Here is an 18,441-nt window from a genome sequence, read left to right as displayed (position 1 = left end):
AAGCTTCGAATACAAATCTAAAATCATAAAATGTTGCAGTAATTGAGGTTAGATGCTAATTCTGCTTTTTTTATTCACAAATAATGTTCTGAAAAGCAAAATACATGTGTTGTCCTTGTGTGTTTGTACTATTTGTCCTTATACACATAAACAGTAAATTGTTAATTAAATGTGTGGGTGTTTAGCTGTTTACATGAATGTGATTATAAAAAAAAAAAAAAATGATAATGGTGACGGTCAAAATCACGGGGGTGGCATTTTCATTTCAATTTCCATCCTAGTTCATTTTTTGGATTTATTATCCTTTGAACAGCTTGTGATCATTTCAAAATCACGCAAACATCTCAAATCTGACGACGTGCGCAGCGTTTTAAAGGGTATTAAGGAGAAAACAGAACGTACACCTGCATTTGAAATGGTCTCTTCCACTATTCTGCAAGCCTCCCCTGAATGAGTCATCCAGCCGGCTCCTCATTGGACAAGACCATGCCATCCCTAGGGATTGCCTTGCAGAGGTAGAAAGGCCTTGCTTCCATTCACAGAAACATTGGTATGCCAGCCTGCTATTTCATTCACATAAAAGACTAAATATTGCATGATTGTTTTTCTCGTCTTCTGCCCTTTTTCTCCTTTGTCTCTTCGCCTCCTCCTTTGATTTGCGAGGGCCTGCCCGTTTTTCCTCCCTTGCTTTTGTGTTAGCCTTTGTTTCTGAGCAGAGAAGGCAGACGTGCTGTCTTTTTTTTCTCTTTTTTTCTTCTTCTGTATTTGCCAGGCAGGAAAGAGAGATGTTGGGAGGGACTGCAGTGCGAAATCTGCAGCAGAGAGCGGAAGCTGCTTATGAATGAGTGTCAGTCTTTCAGCTTGGCTATATGCTCCTGAGGACATTTTTACATGAATGGTGTCTGGCTGTCTGCTTTCCGCTACCACGGAGACAAAGATGCTCCGTAGCTGCTGCTGATGCTGATGCTGCTGATGCTGCTGATGCTGCTGATGCTGCTGATGCTGCTGCTGCTGCCAGGCTTTATCTGTTATCCTTTCGCTTGTTTCATTGACTCATCTGCCTGAGAAACATGTCGTTCGTTCTGTGTCGTTTTAGATGGTTTCATTCATGTTGTTCAACCAGGACCGTTCCTTTGTTGCTGGTAGAGATTTAGTGTCCATGTTTGATAAATGGTGCCAAAACAGCTTCATGTCAAAAGAAATATTTATTCTTCTTGCATTATTGGAAGCATGTTAATATGTGGTGCAGAAACAGCTATAATGAGACTATTATCGAATTTTCTGAAACCTGATAGCAGGAGTGATGTCTACCTATATTCTGTAGCTGTTATGAAATTAACAAAGCCATTATATTAATGATATTGCAAATTTCATGCTAAGATTTTACTTTATTTCATCTCTCAAAGATTTACAGAGGTTTCTTTGTCACCTTCTAAAGAAAATTACGTCCTTATGATCAACTGAAATGTTTTCATATTTTTTGTTAGAGAAGCTTTTCTGTCACTGTGGTCATAGCTGCCGGTTACTTATTTCACTCAATTTATTATCAATTCTTTGATTAATTTGTTATTTTTGTGTTTTTCATCCTAATATCATAACTTTTATCAGTTCGTCCATCCTTTTTTATAGGACATAAATTGTTGGACATACATAAAATAATGCAAATTATTCTAAGCGATCATTTTACTGTGTTAAATAATCCAGCTACCTCTCATTCTTTGTTTCTCTCTCTCGGTAAAACAAATAACAGGGAAAGAATTTCATTAAATTAATATCAGACAGGGGAATTTAAAAATTGATTGATTCTAGTGTGCTGTAAGTGGGAGGTTTTTTTTCCCTCTCCCTCCAACAGGAAGTGATTTGCAGTGTTCAGCAAGCCTTTTGTTGAGAAGGTTTTCTCAGATCAGTGACTCATGCTTTAGCTCTGAGCCGGCAAGCAGGCAGGCAGGCAGGCAGCAGCAGTCAGTAGAGAGTATTTTTCTCCTCCCTCGCAGCATCCGTGATCAGCAACAACATAGATCTTTCTCTGTTCTCTCACTTCTTGGATTTTTTTTTTTTGAGGCTAGAGATCGGCAGCGGCAGCAGCAGCATCCCCACTGGAAACCAAACAAGCTGCAACACAACACTGGCAGAGACCTTTTTTTCCCTCCTCTCCATCCTTTCTTCCTCTGCCTCACTGTTGTGTTTTCATGGATTGTGTCTGTATATTTCCTTTTTACGGATCAGATTGCAGCTCTGGATTTTACTGACAGCAGATTGGAGTGTGGTGGCAGCAGCAGCAGCAGCAGCAGCAGCAGCAGCAGCAGCAGCAGCAGCAGCAGCAACAGCAACAGCAGCAGCGGTCCAACACAACTGCCACTGTAACCTCAGCAGAGAAAATTACAGTCAGGTGGCCTGTGATTGCTAAAAGGCGTTTGCTGCCTGTACCGCTGCTGCTATGTCACAGGAGAGGGTAATCAGAGCGGCTCAGCCACGTCTGCCAGCACACTTGTGAGAGAGGCAGGCTGTGCGTGTCGGCTGGTGGAGAGAGGGGAGAGAGCAAGAGAGAGAAGGGTATGCTTCACCGTACCAAATACAACCGCTTCAGGAATGAGTCAGTAACATCTGTTGATGATCTTCTCCACGGCCTGTCCATGAATCCCAAGGTCTCGGCTACCCCCCAGTCTGCAGCCGAGACATCTTACACACCCCCGACTGAGCTCCAGTCCTCCACCACCACCACCACCGCTCCCAGCACTGCCACCGGCCATGGGTCTGACCACCTGGAAGATGGAGGCACCCTCTGCACCCTCATCAACAAGGTGTCCAGCCTGAAATTCAGCAACTCAGGCAGCTTGCTGGGCATCAAGGGTCTGCCCTCGGCTGTCAAGGACCTGGCTGTGTCTAAGCTGCAGGGGGGTGGGGGATCGGGCCCAGGCAGCTCCGGTGGCCCGAGCCCCAGTGCGGCATCAACAGCAGCGGCGGCAGTCTCTGGCGTGGGCGGCTCTCTGTGCAGCTTGGCCTCCCATTCGACCCCCTGCTCGCAGCCGGAGACAGCTGTCAGCATGAGCAAGAAGAGCAGGCTGGATGAGCTCCAGCCCGGTGGAGAGGACAGGAATACAGGTGGAGGTGGTGGACTGGTGAGCAAACCCTCCAGAGGGTGGCTACACTCGAGCGAGAAGATCTCTGGTCCAGGGGTGACATACATTGTGAAGGTTGGTGGTCTCTAGTCACCCTGTCATTTGTGTTTTTCTCCTCTTCCTCTTTCCTCCTCTTTTCTTACCACGTCTCATTTGTTCTAAAGACGCATGCATAGCTACCTCCATGTTGGGTTTAAAGAAGAGATAATGTTGATCATAATAACATACTGTTGAGTGGGTGTATGTAGGCAGGCTACAGCAGAAGGCTGAGCGAAGGAGGAGCGGCCAGAAACCAAACATTGAATAATTTAGAAAACAGAGAAGGTCAGCATTGGAGAAAGTGAAGGAAAAACTCAAGATGTCAAAATATGAACAGCGATCATTTCCATTTATATTTCTGTTTTGTGTATGTGGAGCCACAGCTTTATGCTTTTGTAACCATAGTGATAGTGTTATTTCTGTACATCCGCATGAGCTCTATGGCTGTTTCAGCTCAGGGATGGAAGACGTACAAACATGTTTGTCTCATCACATCCGTACCTCACGTCGATGCCGTTCAGCCATCATACATCATTTAAAGGAGCACAAGTTGGCGCATAACTACGAGAGCTGTGAATGTCATCATGCCGGCAATGAGTCACTAGCATGAGGAGGGGTGATGCTGAGCCCAGCGCTCCTCAAGGTGTGAGGTGAATCGAGAAAACGGAGCAAACCATTTTCAAATTGAACATCTACCAATGTTATCTTATTGTCTTCCTTTCATTGAAGCAGCGCTTTAAACACAAACAAGTTTTTGCTTTTCTGTGCTGAATGAGTGCAGTAAACAGAGATGCCTCGTTTTGTATTTTCCAAATCGAGTTAGCCAGTGGGATTGGCATCATATGACACTTACTACAACTTCCCTGAACAAAGCACCACAGTATCTGTGACCAGTGTGACATTCCATTAACTGCATTAAGGCAGGCGGCGCTTAGTTGTCCAGTCAATGCTGCTGAAAGCGTCCACACTGCGAGAGGGGAAATGGGTCCAGTCCGTGCTCCCCCGCCTCCCCCCGCTCTCCCTGTGGTTTGAGTCCTGTGTGTATTGAGTTCAAAATGGTGTTCTGCTCACAGCACTTTCAATTAGCGTCATGTGGTCACTCCTCGCACATCATGTGCCATTACTGTAACAGGACATTGATCGACAGTGACATTGTTTACACTTACACTTTCAGCTCATGGTAGCTATTTGTTTATGTTGAAAAACCGATAATTCACGCAAGACTTTGAAGTTCATTCGTTGCAATGATATTGTTAATGTAATTTCATAGCATTATTACTCTATTTCGATCTGAGAATATTTGAGAGGGTATTCTCATTTTTAAATGTTAAATATACAAAATATACGTAGATGAGCATGTATGTTACAATGTATGGTATTAAATGAGGTGTTTGTTGCAATAATAGGATAAGAGGGAATAAATAAATATCTGTAAAATGCAATAAATCTGCTGCTGCAGAAGAAGCTTTGAAGACATTGACCATTTTGTGCAGATACTATTGCGAACTTGTTATCAAATAGTAGCCTGTTATATACATCCAGCTGACAGAGAGCAACATTAGCATTTATTTGGAGACGCGTATCTGGACATCTGCTGTTAGTAAGTGCTATATCACATCCCATTGTCACTCTGCTTTGGTCTCCACCGTATCCTGAGGGAAATATCTTGTCCCTCAGCTAACTCTAGTTTGTTCTAGGCAGGTGTTGCAGTGGAGTTTAAGGGGTTTTATTGGCTGAAAAAGATTGCTTGTTATTTATATCCGGCAGATACAATATTATATCATCCTGTTTCCGGACACCTGCTTATTTCATAAACAATATTCACTTTCTTTTTAGCTCTGCTTTGGCCTCAGCATATCATTTTTTTTGCTGTATGAGTTTCTTGCTGCAGTTGGAAACTAATCTTTGAGAGCGATAGGAGTGAAACAATACAGTAACTTTAATGGCTGGAGAAACTCTCAAATCCACCCATTCACAGACTAGTATACATGTGATCCATTATTAATAAAAAATATGAAGTAACTGAACTATTATGATAATATTTGTATTGTGTAGTATGTTGTTTTTAATTACGGTACATTCAAAACCATGTCCATCATTTGTAATGGTGCAGATTTTCGCATATTTAGTGTGTACTTTGTAGACTGTGCAGAACAGTACAGAGCCATGGAAAGTTACTAATTACATAACACGTCATGTCGTGGTGACATCTTTTGTTTTAAATGTGACTAGTGGGAAATTGAATGATATGGAAGCCATTTTTCACATTTGTTTATGGAGCTTTAAACGTAATCTTTTAGAGGTTGTTCTTCGGAACTGCAGCCTCCCATTGATTTAGACAATGAATCTGTCGTTTACTTTTTCTGTGTAAATCATGTTCTTGTTTGGGTGTTGTATAGCATGAGAGAGAAGTGTCTATGTTATGATCAGAACATTGTCTCTAACAGTTCTGACACTGTTGTTGACCCTGCTGAATTGTGCACTTCACGCTCACTGTTCTAAGAATAGAGAACATAAAAAATGTCACATTGACAAAAGGCTATTTGTTTTCTGGTACTTGCGAAACGCTCACTGGTGAGCAGAGGCCTCCTTAAGTGAAAGTTATGACTTTAATACGTTTTTTTTCCTGAAAGGGAAGCATTTGTGTGTCTGGACAGCTGTTTTGTTTACAGCAAGATTACGAATGTGATTGTCGTAACGATAAGAACTCATCAGCACAAAATGTTCCCAGTCTGTGCAATATTAATTAGTAGAGGCGTTGTAATGTGAGTAGGTGGTCTGCGCTGAAGATGGTTTTATGGGATTGGAGGACGACAGTCATCTCATGTGGCACAGTAACACACTGATGCAGTTTACAAATCATATTATGACGTACAAGCATTGACTTGATTTTTTTTCCCTTCCAACTTTGCATCCACTTTGTGACAGACCTTGGCTTCGTGAACTCCCACCGGATGCTTCTATTTTTAATTAGAAACTAGAAAACGATGACAACGGCAGGTTTATGAAAACACATTTGCACATTTTATACAGGTGTAAGTCTCATCCCTGACATATGCATTTATAAGATCATTGTTTAAAATATTTTGTTGTTTTTCTGGCTATATTCAGTGATTCATGCTAAAAAATAATGTTAATAATGGCAGTCAGAAAGTGACCAGCTGGTAAGGGTACATTGAAAAAACCTGATTAGAAGAACTAGAAAACAAAGATGAAAATATAATTCACCTGGTCCATAAGCCAGAAAGGTTTTCTAGCTGCTGTTGTTTTAATTCAATGAGATTCAGGTGGAAACTCAATCAAATCTGTTTGTTTATTTATGTACATTATGAAATTCTAGAATATTACCATTGGAATCCTATTCCATTCATTCACACTTATTTCACTCTTGTTTTCCAGTATCTGGGCTGTATAGAAGTTCTTCGGTCAATGAGATCGCTGGATTTCACCACAAGGTCACAAATAACAAGGTACGTTCGCACTGAATGTAGTTTTCTAACTTTTCACAGTTTAATAGGTTTAATTTTAGACAAACTGTGCTTTTGTTTGTCCGCTTTTAAATCCCTTTTCTGAAAAAAATAGGAACAATCAATATTAAGAACCAGGTTGAGAATTTTTAAGAACACTTATAGTCATTCATACATTTTCTTGTTACAGTACATTTAAATTAAAAGTCATATGATACGTATAGTGTTACTTTAAGTAGTTTAACATGACTGTTGCACAACTTAAGCCTCCAAGAAAACAATAATGTAATTATAATCTGTGAATGAGTAAATGGGATATTTGATGAATAGGTTAAATTTAATTCCGTCACTCTGTACTGAGTAGAACTGTCTATATGTTTAGGTTTATAAATACTTTAGTTTCAGTACTGTACAAAGACTTGAGTAGTTCAAATCACAAAAACATGTAATTTAATATTTTATTAAAATTGGTTGTATCTTGTTTGAAACATGACTCTTTTTCACCTTGTTACTGCACTAAAGTAATTTCCATGTAAATTACACTAGAGATAATTGGTACATTTGCAGGAAATTAGTTTAAAAAAAGTCTAAGATAATAAAAGGATTTATTTATATGTCCTGTATTAGTCTACATAGGTTTCCTCTTATGGCACTTTGTTTGCATGGAAACATCTGTGGGTCTGTGTGTCTCTTTAAAGTCATTGACCAATGTGCAGTGAGGCAAAGGCTGATAGTGAATCGGTTTGTGTCATGTCTACTTTTCTGCTTGACACACAGTGGCCCAATCTCTTTCGCTTTTTCTCTTGCTCTCTCACATACTCTCAATGTTTGTGAAAGAGAGCGAGAGAGAATGAGAGAGAGAGAGAGAGAGAGAGAGAGAGAGACAAACTGCCAGAAACCTATGTCTCAGTCCATTGCTATTATTAGATTTCTGCGTTTCTAAAAGAACCCGCTCCTCTGCATGATTTATCCAAAAGATACACAAATTAACATTTTTGTTTCTGTCATGAAACCGTAGAATTAGAGGGAAATCTGACGTCTTGTGTCAAATCAACTGAATCTTAAAGCCACTGTTCTGATCCTGATGTTTTTGTATTTCATATAAAAATGATGGCAGAATAAAATGGATCACTAATCTTAGAGACAGTCTTACATTTAACTATCTGATGTGCAACACTCTATACCAGACACAGTTAGCTGGTTTCTAGAAGTCCATTGTATTTTACTAGACCTCATGGTGTCTCATATATACTCTTATATTCTAAGTCCCGTCTCTGGCCCCCTGTGGCCATGTTATGTAACAGACCATAGAGTTCAGGCATACCATAAATAAAAAAACATTTTTTGTCTGTTCTCTTTTTTAAATATTAATTAATTTAATTATATCAAAGGCATATTCAAATCTGTATTTTAATGGACACAAATCATTTACCTCCACAAGTGAGTAAAGTGGAGGTCCTTGCAGAAATTAAGAGGCCGAAATACCCTCAATATTTTTATTTAGATTATCTACAATTAATTTCTCGCTTAGTAAAATTTGTGATAACCAATCAAGTGCTAATATCGGTCTGTAGGTCTTGAATGAAACCTGTCAACATGCCATTCAAATTTGTTGCTGATATTCATGGTCTCCAGAGGATCAATCCTACTGACAGTATTCATCCTCTGTCTAGTCACCATGAGGTTGACATTAAGTGGAATTTATTTATGTTAATGTTACCTGCAGGATGAACTGTAATCATTTTGACAATCGTTAGATCAAAATTATATCTCGTCCAATACTTTATGACCAAATACCTGCAAAACAAATGGTAGTTTGCAACAGCCTCAGTTGTGCTAATTAACTTATTTTAGTAAGCTAAACATTCTAAAATAAGATGGTGAACATGCTAAACATTATACCTGTTGCATATTATTGTCAGCATGCTGAGGTCAACATTTAAAGCCTCTCAGAGCGACTGACTCTACACTCTTGCGTGTTGCTCCTGCCAAGACAACAAAATGCATTTCTTGTCAAAGTGCGTCACACAGTCCAATTTAATGCCAACATAGCTGTGGTGCTTTGGCTGTGTGTGCTCACCATCTTGGCTTCATCGTCCTCTCTCCCTCCCTCCAGGGAAGCCATCAGCCTGGTGTGTGAGGCTGTTCCAGGGACCAAAGGAGCTCTGCGTAAGAGAAAGGTATATGGATGGAGAGGATGGAGGGAGGGATAGAAAGATACAATGAAAAAGAGGAGTCAATGAACGTTGAAATGTAAAGTAGATAGAAAACGAGGAAGCAGCATTAGAAAGTCATTTATCCTTCTGTGTTCTATATATAGCAATGTCTATGTAAGTTATTTTTCTCTCAGCCTTCCTTCCTGTTAAATAAGAGGGAGACAGATAGAGAGAGGATGAGAGAGAGAGAGAGAAGCAGAGGAGAAAGGAGAAAGGAGAGGGATGAAGAGGTATGGGACTGTATGTGCGTGGGCGTAGCTCCAGCCCACGATGTATTGCACACGGCGCACAGCGCTTAGTGACTCATGTAGTGCACAATATCTGTGATCAGGAGGCTGAGCTGCTGTGTGTGTGTCTGTGTGTGTGCATGTGCATGGTGTGTGTCCACAGCGTGTGAGGAGACTGTGTCTTAATGTGGGGTGTGAAATGAAGCATTACTTTGCTCTCTAGAGCTTGCTCAAATGTCAGGGAAGAGTATATTACACAGAATCAGCACTGACTAGTTTCTCCCTCAGAATAGATGTGAGACATAAGATAATGTTATTGTGGCAAACAAACTTCAGCTTGATGCTGAGAATTCTAAATGGGTTGGGCAACATGTTTACGCTCTTCTCTTTATTAAAAACACTATTCATAGTATTTTAAGTATCCAAACTTTAACAATCTCCTTTACAGTTTTAGATGAAATTAGCCTGGACCAGTATAATCTACACAACTAGAAGGCACTTAGTTGAACGCATACCTTCGCCAAGAGACCAAAATTCTATTAGGAACCCATATTTAAATCCATTCAGCTTTTTATTTGAATCTGCACCAAATTGCACACACTGCCTAAATCTTTTCTTGAAAATCCATGAATTATTGGGAAATTGGTGAAAAAAAACAACAAGTTTTACCGTAATAGTCCAGTAGTACTTGCGTAATCTTGCTTTCAAACAAACTAACTAACCAACCTCGGAATTGGCCTCGGAAAGAGCCACATTAGCTGTTTCCCTCTGTTTTATCTGTATGCTAAGCTAAACTGCCTAGCTGCTGGCTGTAGCTTCATACAGTATTTAACAGAATAAGAGACATGAGATTAGGATAAAAGTTTTTATTTAGCCCCCAAAAATGTTTCTTTAAGTTGTACTGTATCTTTGGTAAAATATATTCAGCTTTAATTGGTTTTATTTGTGTCTGTTTATGTCCTCGTCAGCCACCGTCCAAAGCTCTGTCGAGTATCCTGGGCAAGAGCAACCTGCAGTTCGCTGGCATGTCCATCAACCTGAACATTTCCACCTGTAGCCTCAACCTGATGACCCCCGACTGCAAACAGGTCAGTTTGCAAACAAAAACAATGTTCATGATACTACTATGACAGTATGACAAAATTACACATTGTTTAAGATGGTGTTTTGAAAACATCACCCCAATTGTAATGTAGACTGCTGCTATATACAAGTACCACTGAGTCAGGGAAAATGGAGATACTTATAAAATAATCACTGGAGACGATCACAGATTATGCTCAACAACGTAACATGGATTGTGTCAATGGCAAAATAACAAGCTGAAAAAAGTGACCAAAAGACTTTTGTTTCTAAAATTAGATTGTCACAATGGAGGAAGTCTTATTTTTAGCTTCTGCGAATGTGCTGTGACTTTTGCTATAAGCAAGGATGTCTTGTGCTACGAAATAGCAGAGGAAATAAAAGAGGAAGACAACCAGGAGGACATGTACTCTACGGATGTTAATGGAAATACCAGGGGAAGTTGGCAGCTTGATGATCTCGATGCTCACAACAACTGTTTTCATCCAGATATTTATAATATTGAATTGTTTTTCTTTCTGATCAGTGATTGACTCATTACTCTTTTCGACCCACTGTCAGTCAAACGGTGTTAAATGAACCAAATCATCTGCGATAATCCGGATCCTACACACAGTAATAGAGTCCACAAAGCAGAATAGCACTTCCTGACCTGGTCAATCCCTTCACCCTCTTATCCTGATGTCTGAATTGTAATTTTAGAATATATCCATTATTAGTCCATACATGTGTAGAACATGTGTGTAGAACCTGTGCTGCATGTTTGCAGAAATGTTGGTTGATTCACACTTTTTACTCCTGACAGATCATTGCCAACCATCACATGCAGTCCATCTCCTTTGCATCAGGAGGAGACCCTGTAAGTGACTCAATGACCTGCGTCAAATTATCTGGCATCTGTGTTTTGTGATATATTTGCTAGTTATCACAACAGTTGAAAAATATGTCGTTTATTTTTTCTTTTAGGACACAACAGATTATGTTGCCTATGTAGCAAAGGACCCAGTTAACAGAAGAGGTACGTGTTAATTCCTTCAGTGCCCTGTAGTGTCTCATATCTCACATGCAACATGCTCAGTAAAATGTGTTGCTCCGACTCTCTGCAGCGTGTCACATCCTGGAGTGCGCCGACGGACTGGCCCAGGATGTCATCAGCACCATCGGCCAGGCCTTCGACCTTCGCTTTCAGCAGTATCTGCAGTGTCCCTCAAGCAAGCTGTCCTCCACACACGACAGGTACAGTGTTCACAATGCACTCATACAACACGCAAAAAAAGATCGCACTTTGACTGTAGTGTTGAGACCTCATAATCAAACCATGTTTTCTATTTCCCCAGGGTATTAAACGTGGAGGAGTTACCATGGACTGAAGAAGAGGAGGAGTCAGCTGAACATCCGTACTATAACAACATCCCTGGAAAGATGCCCCCACCTGGAGGCTTCATCGATACCCGGCTGACCAATCAGAATGCAGCAGCTGATGGATGCCAGGTAAGATGTATGGACTTATATCTGGCCTCGATCAAGAAAAACACACAGACACACAGTTTTATTTTAGTTCTGGTCCACTGTGTTTTCACACAATATGGCTTTTTTTCTACAAACTAAGAAGAGTAAACATGAAGTTATACAGATTGATTTCATCCATCATCATCAGAGCTACATGGATACATGTGGGGCATCAAATCCTGGTGATGGACAAGACATTTTTATTTCACTTTACGGCTTCTTTTGTGTACATTTATGTTCTCTAATGTCAAAGAAATTTTAAAATGATTATCAGCATACCTTCACTCTTGTGCTGATGTGTGTGACCATGGTTACCAAACTATTTGTACATCTCCTTACGTAGATCGCTATTAAATCCCTCTTGAGCAGTTCCCAGTCAGCAGATGGTTTTAATAGTAGTTTAGTGTTTCAAAATTATTGTAAAATCAAATTTCTGTGATCACAGAATACTATGGTTAGTTTGGTTGCTGTCAAATCACAAACAAACCAACCACAGGCCACTTGGAAACACTGAAATCGTCCTTTTCAAGCATTCTCAGTCCGGTTGAATCCTAAATGAAATGCACTTAATCGGCAAATGTACCAAATTTCATCTGAATTTTTGCACTATATGTAATTAATAGTTTTTTTTGTAATATCAACTCATGGTAACCATTTCTTAGTGCAGAAATATTCATTGTGTGTTTGTATGTCATCAGGTGGGCCCAGGCTCGGTAGATCAGACATATTACCAGGGGCGGCACTGTGGAGAAAACTGGGGAGATGAGAGAAAGCCCATATTCTTACAACAGGGTAAGAAAAGCGACACTAGCTTCATAAACATTTGATTGAGCAGAATTTCACCATTGACTGTGGTTGTTTCTCTGATTGCCCAGGATCATTCGACATAGGCAGTCTGCCGGAGAGTAAAGGTCAGGCGCAGAAAACAGCCGAGATGCCCATGTACGTGAACACGCAGCAGATTGATGCCCAGGTACTCGCAGTCCTCCAGGCTGAGGCGGAGAATGTGACCAAGGGCCTGGCAGCTGCAGCCAAAGACAGCCCACGGAAGGACCTGTTTGACATGAGTAAGTCTTGCTTTTCACATAATTCAGTGTATTTTTACTATTTCCCTTTGTAGCTGCAAAGGAGTCCAGGAAAAGCAGTTTTTAAACTCACCTTTTGAAGCAAGTATCGGTGCCTTGACTTCAGAATAACTTTCTAAGGGGATTTTCTAATCAGAGATCTTAATTAAAGGGGATTCCTAGCTTTTGTTTTCTCTGCGACGTCGATGTGGCGTTATAATAACATCATGTCACAGTGAGACAATAGGAGGCCAGTGTCGATGTAAGTGCACCCTTTTTTCCACCCACCTCCAAACTTCAACCTAAGCTTTGCTATTAATATCGTACATGAAAGATAAATTACATGAAGATACTGCATGTATGAAGAAGGCATGACACAAATTACATGTGAGTAGTCATCTGTACAATTAAAAGTGAACCGTTATATCTAAGTTGTTATTTAATATTGCCGTCCAGAAACACTTTGTTCCTCTTCTAACAAACACCAGCAAGATAAAGTCATTATTCAATCAAATTTGACGAATTTTCATGCATAACACAGTTCAGAAAAAGGACTTTAATTGATTATGAAACTTATTCAACAAGCCATTCTTTGAATAACCATACACTAGATTATATATAGTACTGTTAAATAAAATCCAACCTTTATGATTAGTCAAAGACACAAGCAATTTTTCCACTATCATTCGCATAGTTTGTTAATTCACAAATTTTGTTAGAGACTATGTAAACAGGTTTAGTGGTTTTGTCTTCTTGGCTTCACACTCAGCTCTTGTTTGATTTTCGTCTAACAGTCCAAAGACAAGCACGAGATAATGTGACGACTTTATATTACTTTGTTTCTTGTGTCTCTGTAACAGGCTGGCAACTGTTTAGTACTGTCATCAGCATATCAGTGCATCAGTTTATAATTAATGACATATAAGGTAAAGAAGTGTATTTACTTACGTATTTATATAGAAATCGAGTGCATACATGGAGTAAAAGTTTGAGAATATATCTACAATTTCACTTTTAGGCACTCCATTGATAAAGTATACTGCAGTTTAATTCCATACATAATATCCTCGTCAGTATGAGGAATATTTCTGGGTTTACAGATCAGTTGTACTGCACCTGATTGTTGTAATGTCAAAGTTTTTGAATCCTGAAGAGGATATCAGGGTATTTTTATGACCTCATATCAATGTGTTCATGTGGATTTACAACTGTCACTGTTACATGTCTATAAGAGGAACTATGAAGCACAAAAATCTGTATATTTATATATTAAGCGTTTCATCCTTTTCCATTTTATTTTCACTCAATACCACCTTCTGAGGATAGAGGGTTACAGGCTTCAGAATCTCATGGTTTCCTAAACTATATGTATGTGCAGGTGGAATCACAGTGAGGTATTGTTTTTAATCTGTAAACCAAAGGGTAATCACCACAAGACAGAGAGACAGTTTCATTTTGTAGGCGAGGCAGCGGATTATTTTTTTAAATATCTAATAGGTTTGTTTTGGGATTTGTTTGCACTGAGTTGTGCAACATGAGATCACCAGATTCCCTGATTGCCTGGAAGTGACCCTGTTTTTTTTTGTAAATTTAGAAAAATAAAGGTTTTGTTCACATTCAGTTCAACTCTCAAACACAGTCTCTCTATTCTTTAATGCGTTTCGAATGGGGAATGCCGGGGCCATTACAATAATTATCCAATTACATATTTTCAAAATCAATAACAACCCTGTGATAACCTTTAACTCCCAAGAGATGAGTTACGGCCCATGATACTTTACAAATCCAGTCTTCTGTAAAATGTCAAGTTAAAAACTATGCTGGATATTTCCTTCCTTGCTTAATAATTTTTTTCGGCCCTTCCCCCACCTATATCAGAGCCCTTTGAGGATGCGATACATTCTAAGTCCCATCCGCCGGGCCAGGGACAGGCCCAGTCCCAGGTGTCTGCTCTTCACAAGGCAGCGTCCATGGATAACTCAAGCCCTCTTCTAGTGCGTTCACTGGCCTTCCGGGCGCAGGAGGAGCTGGAGGCCAAGACATGGTATCACGGCAAAATGAGCCGTCGCGACGCTGAGAAGCTGCTGAGAGAAGACGGGGACTTCCTGGTTCGCAAGAGCACGACCAACCCTGGGTCTTATGTACTGACGGGCATGCACAATGGACTTGCCAAACACCTGTTGCTGGTGGACCCTGAGGGCACGGTAAGACAGAGCTCAAAGACAAGTAGGGCGTGTTTGAAAGGAGATAGAAATGAGTGATTGGTTAAGTTATCAGTGAGTATGAATCCTATAAAGTGAAAATAATGTCATCAAGCAAGAAAAAGACTCATAACATTTCTTTCTCTTCCCAAAGGTACGGACAAAAGATCACATATTTGACAGCATTAGCCACCTTATTGGCCATCACCGTGACAACAATCTGCCTATTGTGTCGGCCGGGAGTGAACTGTGTCTCCTGCAGCCTGTTGGAAGGAAACAGTGATGCTGTGTGAGGCCTGACGGTAAACAGGAAGCTCTGAACAGTCTCTCCTACATCCTGAAACTTGAAGATGACACATGAACAGAAGATGCTTAAAGGCTCTACACACTACGGCGGTGTTTATGGGAGAAGTTGTCCCGCGGTTACTTTACAGGAGGCGCTGGAAGACGCAAGATTTGTCTAAGATGAAAAAAATATTTATAGAACTGTTATTTTGTCGTGATGACTGAAATGCTATATTTTTGAGAAGACATAAGTGCATTTGGACATACTATCTTGATTTGGTGTTTTAAAAGATATAAAAATAGACAGTTGTTCTTGTAGTTTAGGTGAATTCAAACCTCAAAGAGGTGTTAACAAGCGTATTTTAGAATAAAAACCTGAAATTTGAGTTTTGTCTGTCAAGCACAACCACATTTCTACAGGAACTGTTGTCTAATATGTTGGAAACAAAATCAGTTTGGACAACAAAGGCAGTTTATAATGAATTTAGGAGAAAAATGTCCTTTAACATCACCAATAGCGTTACAGCTCACTCAATTAGTCACTATATGAAATCTGCTTTCATTGGGAATTAGAAATGAATGTGGTTTGCTTTGCAGTAGTGACAAAGTTTTGGGGTGTGAACAGACATCCTTCATATTGTGCTCTCAATGGCTTTAAAGATAATCTTTTTTATAAAGTATTTTCTTGTGTCACAGTCGCATGACTTCAAATCAACTGTTATTGTGGACATCGTTCGTAGACCTTGATGCCCCTTTGTTTGGAAGAGGTGCTTGTGTATGCTGACACTGTAAAATATTTATGCTTTTCAACTAGGGATTATTTGGAATTGGTCTCCTCTGGATTCTTCTTTTAGGTGTGTAGTCAATCATTTGTTTCGGGGCTTGAGTCATTTTCAACATCTTAATTCACATTTTTTGCTTTTTTTTTAATTTTAAAGGTACTTTATGTAACAATCAAAACAAATATTTTCTAGTAATGACCTCAGTCAGCATCCTGTTAGGGGAGTTGTGTGTGTATGTGTGTGCTCGCGCACTATTGGTTGGCAAGAGGGAGGAAATATTGACGTGACAGACATGTCATAATCGTGATAGATTCCGTCATGTTCCTGGATGACGTAGCGTAAGTTACAGTTTCACCATGAATTGTATTGGAGACGATGCACCACATTAGACTGTGTCATTATTAGCTTATTAACCAAACTCTTCTTATTGGATAATACATTGACTTGCTGTTCGCTAGCCAACCCACTTCCTGAATGGCTTTTTTTGTAGCATCCACCAACAGGCTCTGCAAAGTCATCAAGGCTAAAAATACTGGATGACAATGTTTTCCAACTAAAGGTGTTGCCACACTTTGTATCAAGACTCGTATTTCTCTAAATTGACATGCTAATGTTTCTGGATAATAGAAGTTAAGATCATAGACTTTAAATAAAGATGGACGACACATCTCCACCTTCTCCAACTATCCAGAAATTAAACCAAAATATCTCGGATACAAAAGCTTCCATCTTGCACATTTGGTGCGAAAGTCTACGCAAAGAAATTATGGAACCAAACCAACATTCTGGGATGCAGCGATTAGGGGATGGATCTGTGGTAGTGTTGTCCTGCTGATACATGCACTCCACCAATCGTGTGTCATCATTTCACCGTGTTTTTGTTCCATTTATTGCACCAAAATGACACATTCTCACGTATAGTACCTTTAAAATACTGTTATTATTATTAATTGAATGATCACAAATGAATAGCACAATCAGAAAATCAGTTAGATCATCTATGTAAGTAGTACCAAACAAATGACCCACGTGTTTAGATGTAATATACACTGTACTAATTAGACAAATGTTGATTACACACAGAATGCTCAATATTACTCATGACAGACGTTAATGTCGATATCTTAGGGCAGTGTTGCCTTATTGCCACTAGATGTCATCATAGAAACACTTGTGAAACACCACCCTAGTCAGTCACACTCACTTCAGGTCCCTTATTCTTATCACCTAGTAGAGGAGGATGCTATTATGTATTGCTTGGTGAAATCAGACTCCACCTTTATTTAGGACAGCTCACAGTATACTTGCATTTTAAAGTCCACTACACACAATCGTTCCTCAGAACAGTTTATGGTATTTATGTTACACAGACGTTTTTGTAGAGTTGGAATCAAAAATCTGAAGAAAAAAAGGCTTATAGAAATAGTACACGGCCGTTTTAAAATGCTCACATCCGAATAGTATTATCAGTACTCAAATGAATGGGGCATTGTATTTGATATGCACTGGACCACTTCAATTGAACCAAAATCAGCATGTGTTCAATGGGTTTGACAAGACAGATGCAATGTAATATAACGTGCCTGTATTTTGCTGCAAGAGGGAGTGTACAGTACATGCATCTCACGACAAACACATATTAAGTGTTGGGTATTGTATTGGGATCATTCGGAAAAAAATCACCACCTTTGGTCAAAGCCCATTAATACTTTCTTAGATTCCTTGTGTCCTGTCAGAAAAACTAAATATTTTTCTGAGGGACAGGGACACAAAGAACGATTACGTTTTTTTGGCTTTTTTTTGTTACCCACCATCATCTTTTAATTTGTCTGATTCTTTGTGACATGATGTCATCAAACTAATATCTCGGGAGATGGAATCACGCGCACTATTTAATGTAATGCATTATTTTCGGGATCTGTGACTGGAAAGCGAATTTGCGGAATCACCTCGGCAAAATGTGCAATGTTTTGAACAAAGTGTGTACAACAGCAGGAACAACTTCCATACTTGAATCTCTCGATAAGCTGCACGGTGTCAGGCAATGATGGAACCGAACCGACACGCTGGGACACAAATAAGAACATGGCTTCTTTCCAGATTTCTTTTGATGAAAATGTGCCTTTTATGTGTACAAATGTTGTTTTTATTTTCTCTTTCTCTCTCTCTCTCTCTCTCCCTCTCTTCAAAGTGCAATAGCTGATCTTCAATGGGGCATGCCTGTTCACTAGAGGTTGTGTTTTGCCCTGCTGAGTGTTGTTGCTTGAGACTACTGTTCCCTCTCTCTCTCTCTCTCTCTCTCTCTCTCCCACTCTCTCTCTCTCTCTCTCTCTCTCTCTCTCTCTCTCTCTCTCTCTCTTATATATTATAAATGTATCATTTCCAGATTCTGAGTATAAATCTTTGTCAGAGGGAATCACCCCAGAAATTCACTTTTTTGGAGCAGGTA

The 18,441-nt window shown here is 39.8% G+C and overlaps 1 protein-coding gene across 1 annotated transcript; it reads left to right on the top strand.

Annotated features, from left to right (window-relative positions):
- Positions 1-2,555: 2,555 nt before the first annotated feature.
- shc3 (SHC (Src homology 2 domain containing) transforming protein 3) lies at positions 2,556-15,208 on the top strand. The gene is made up of 12 exons (XM_061075759.1): positions 2,556-3,194; positions 6,558-6,628; positions 8,742-8,805; positions 10,037-10,156; positions 10,957-11,010; positions 11,118-11,169; positions 11,258-11,387; positions 11,489-11,642; positions 12,359-12,452; positions 12,536-12,727; positions 14,603-14,928; positions 15,080-15,208. The coding sequence occupies exons 1-12, from the start codon at positions 2,556-2,558 to the stop codon at positions 15,206-15,208; spliced, it is 2,025 nt and encodes a 674-aa protein (XP_060931742.1).
- The last annotated feature ends 3,233 nt before the right edge of the window (positions 15,209-18,441 follow it).

This window comes from Limanda limanda, chromosome 1 (assembly GCF_963576545.1).
Source record: "Limanda limanda chromosome 1, fLimLim1.1, whole genome shotgun sequence".
NCBI lineage: Eukaryota > Metazoa > Chordata > Actinopteri > Pleuronectiformes > Pleuronectidae > Limanda > Limanda limanda.
This window is presented reverse-complemented; position numbering and strand designations above follow the sequence as displayed.

What these genes read in the sequence shown, in the direction of transcription:
- shc3 (XM_061075759.1), top strand. Translation starts at nt 2,556, where the DNA reads ATGCTTCACCGTACCAAATACAACCGCTTCAGGAATGAGTCAGTAACA. An exon ending in CAGCAGCTGATGGATGCCAG is followed by an intron (nt 11,643 to 12,358) that starts GTAAGATGTATG and finishes GTATGTCATCAG; the next exon opens with GTGGGCCCAGGCTCGGTAGA. An exon ending in TGGTGGACCCTGAGGGCACG is followed by an intron (nt 14,929 to 15,079) that starts GTAAGACAGAGC and finishes CTCTTCCCAAAG; the next exon opens with GTACGGACAAAAGATCACAT.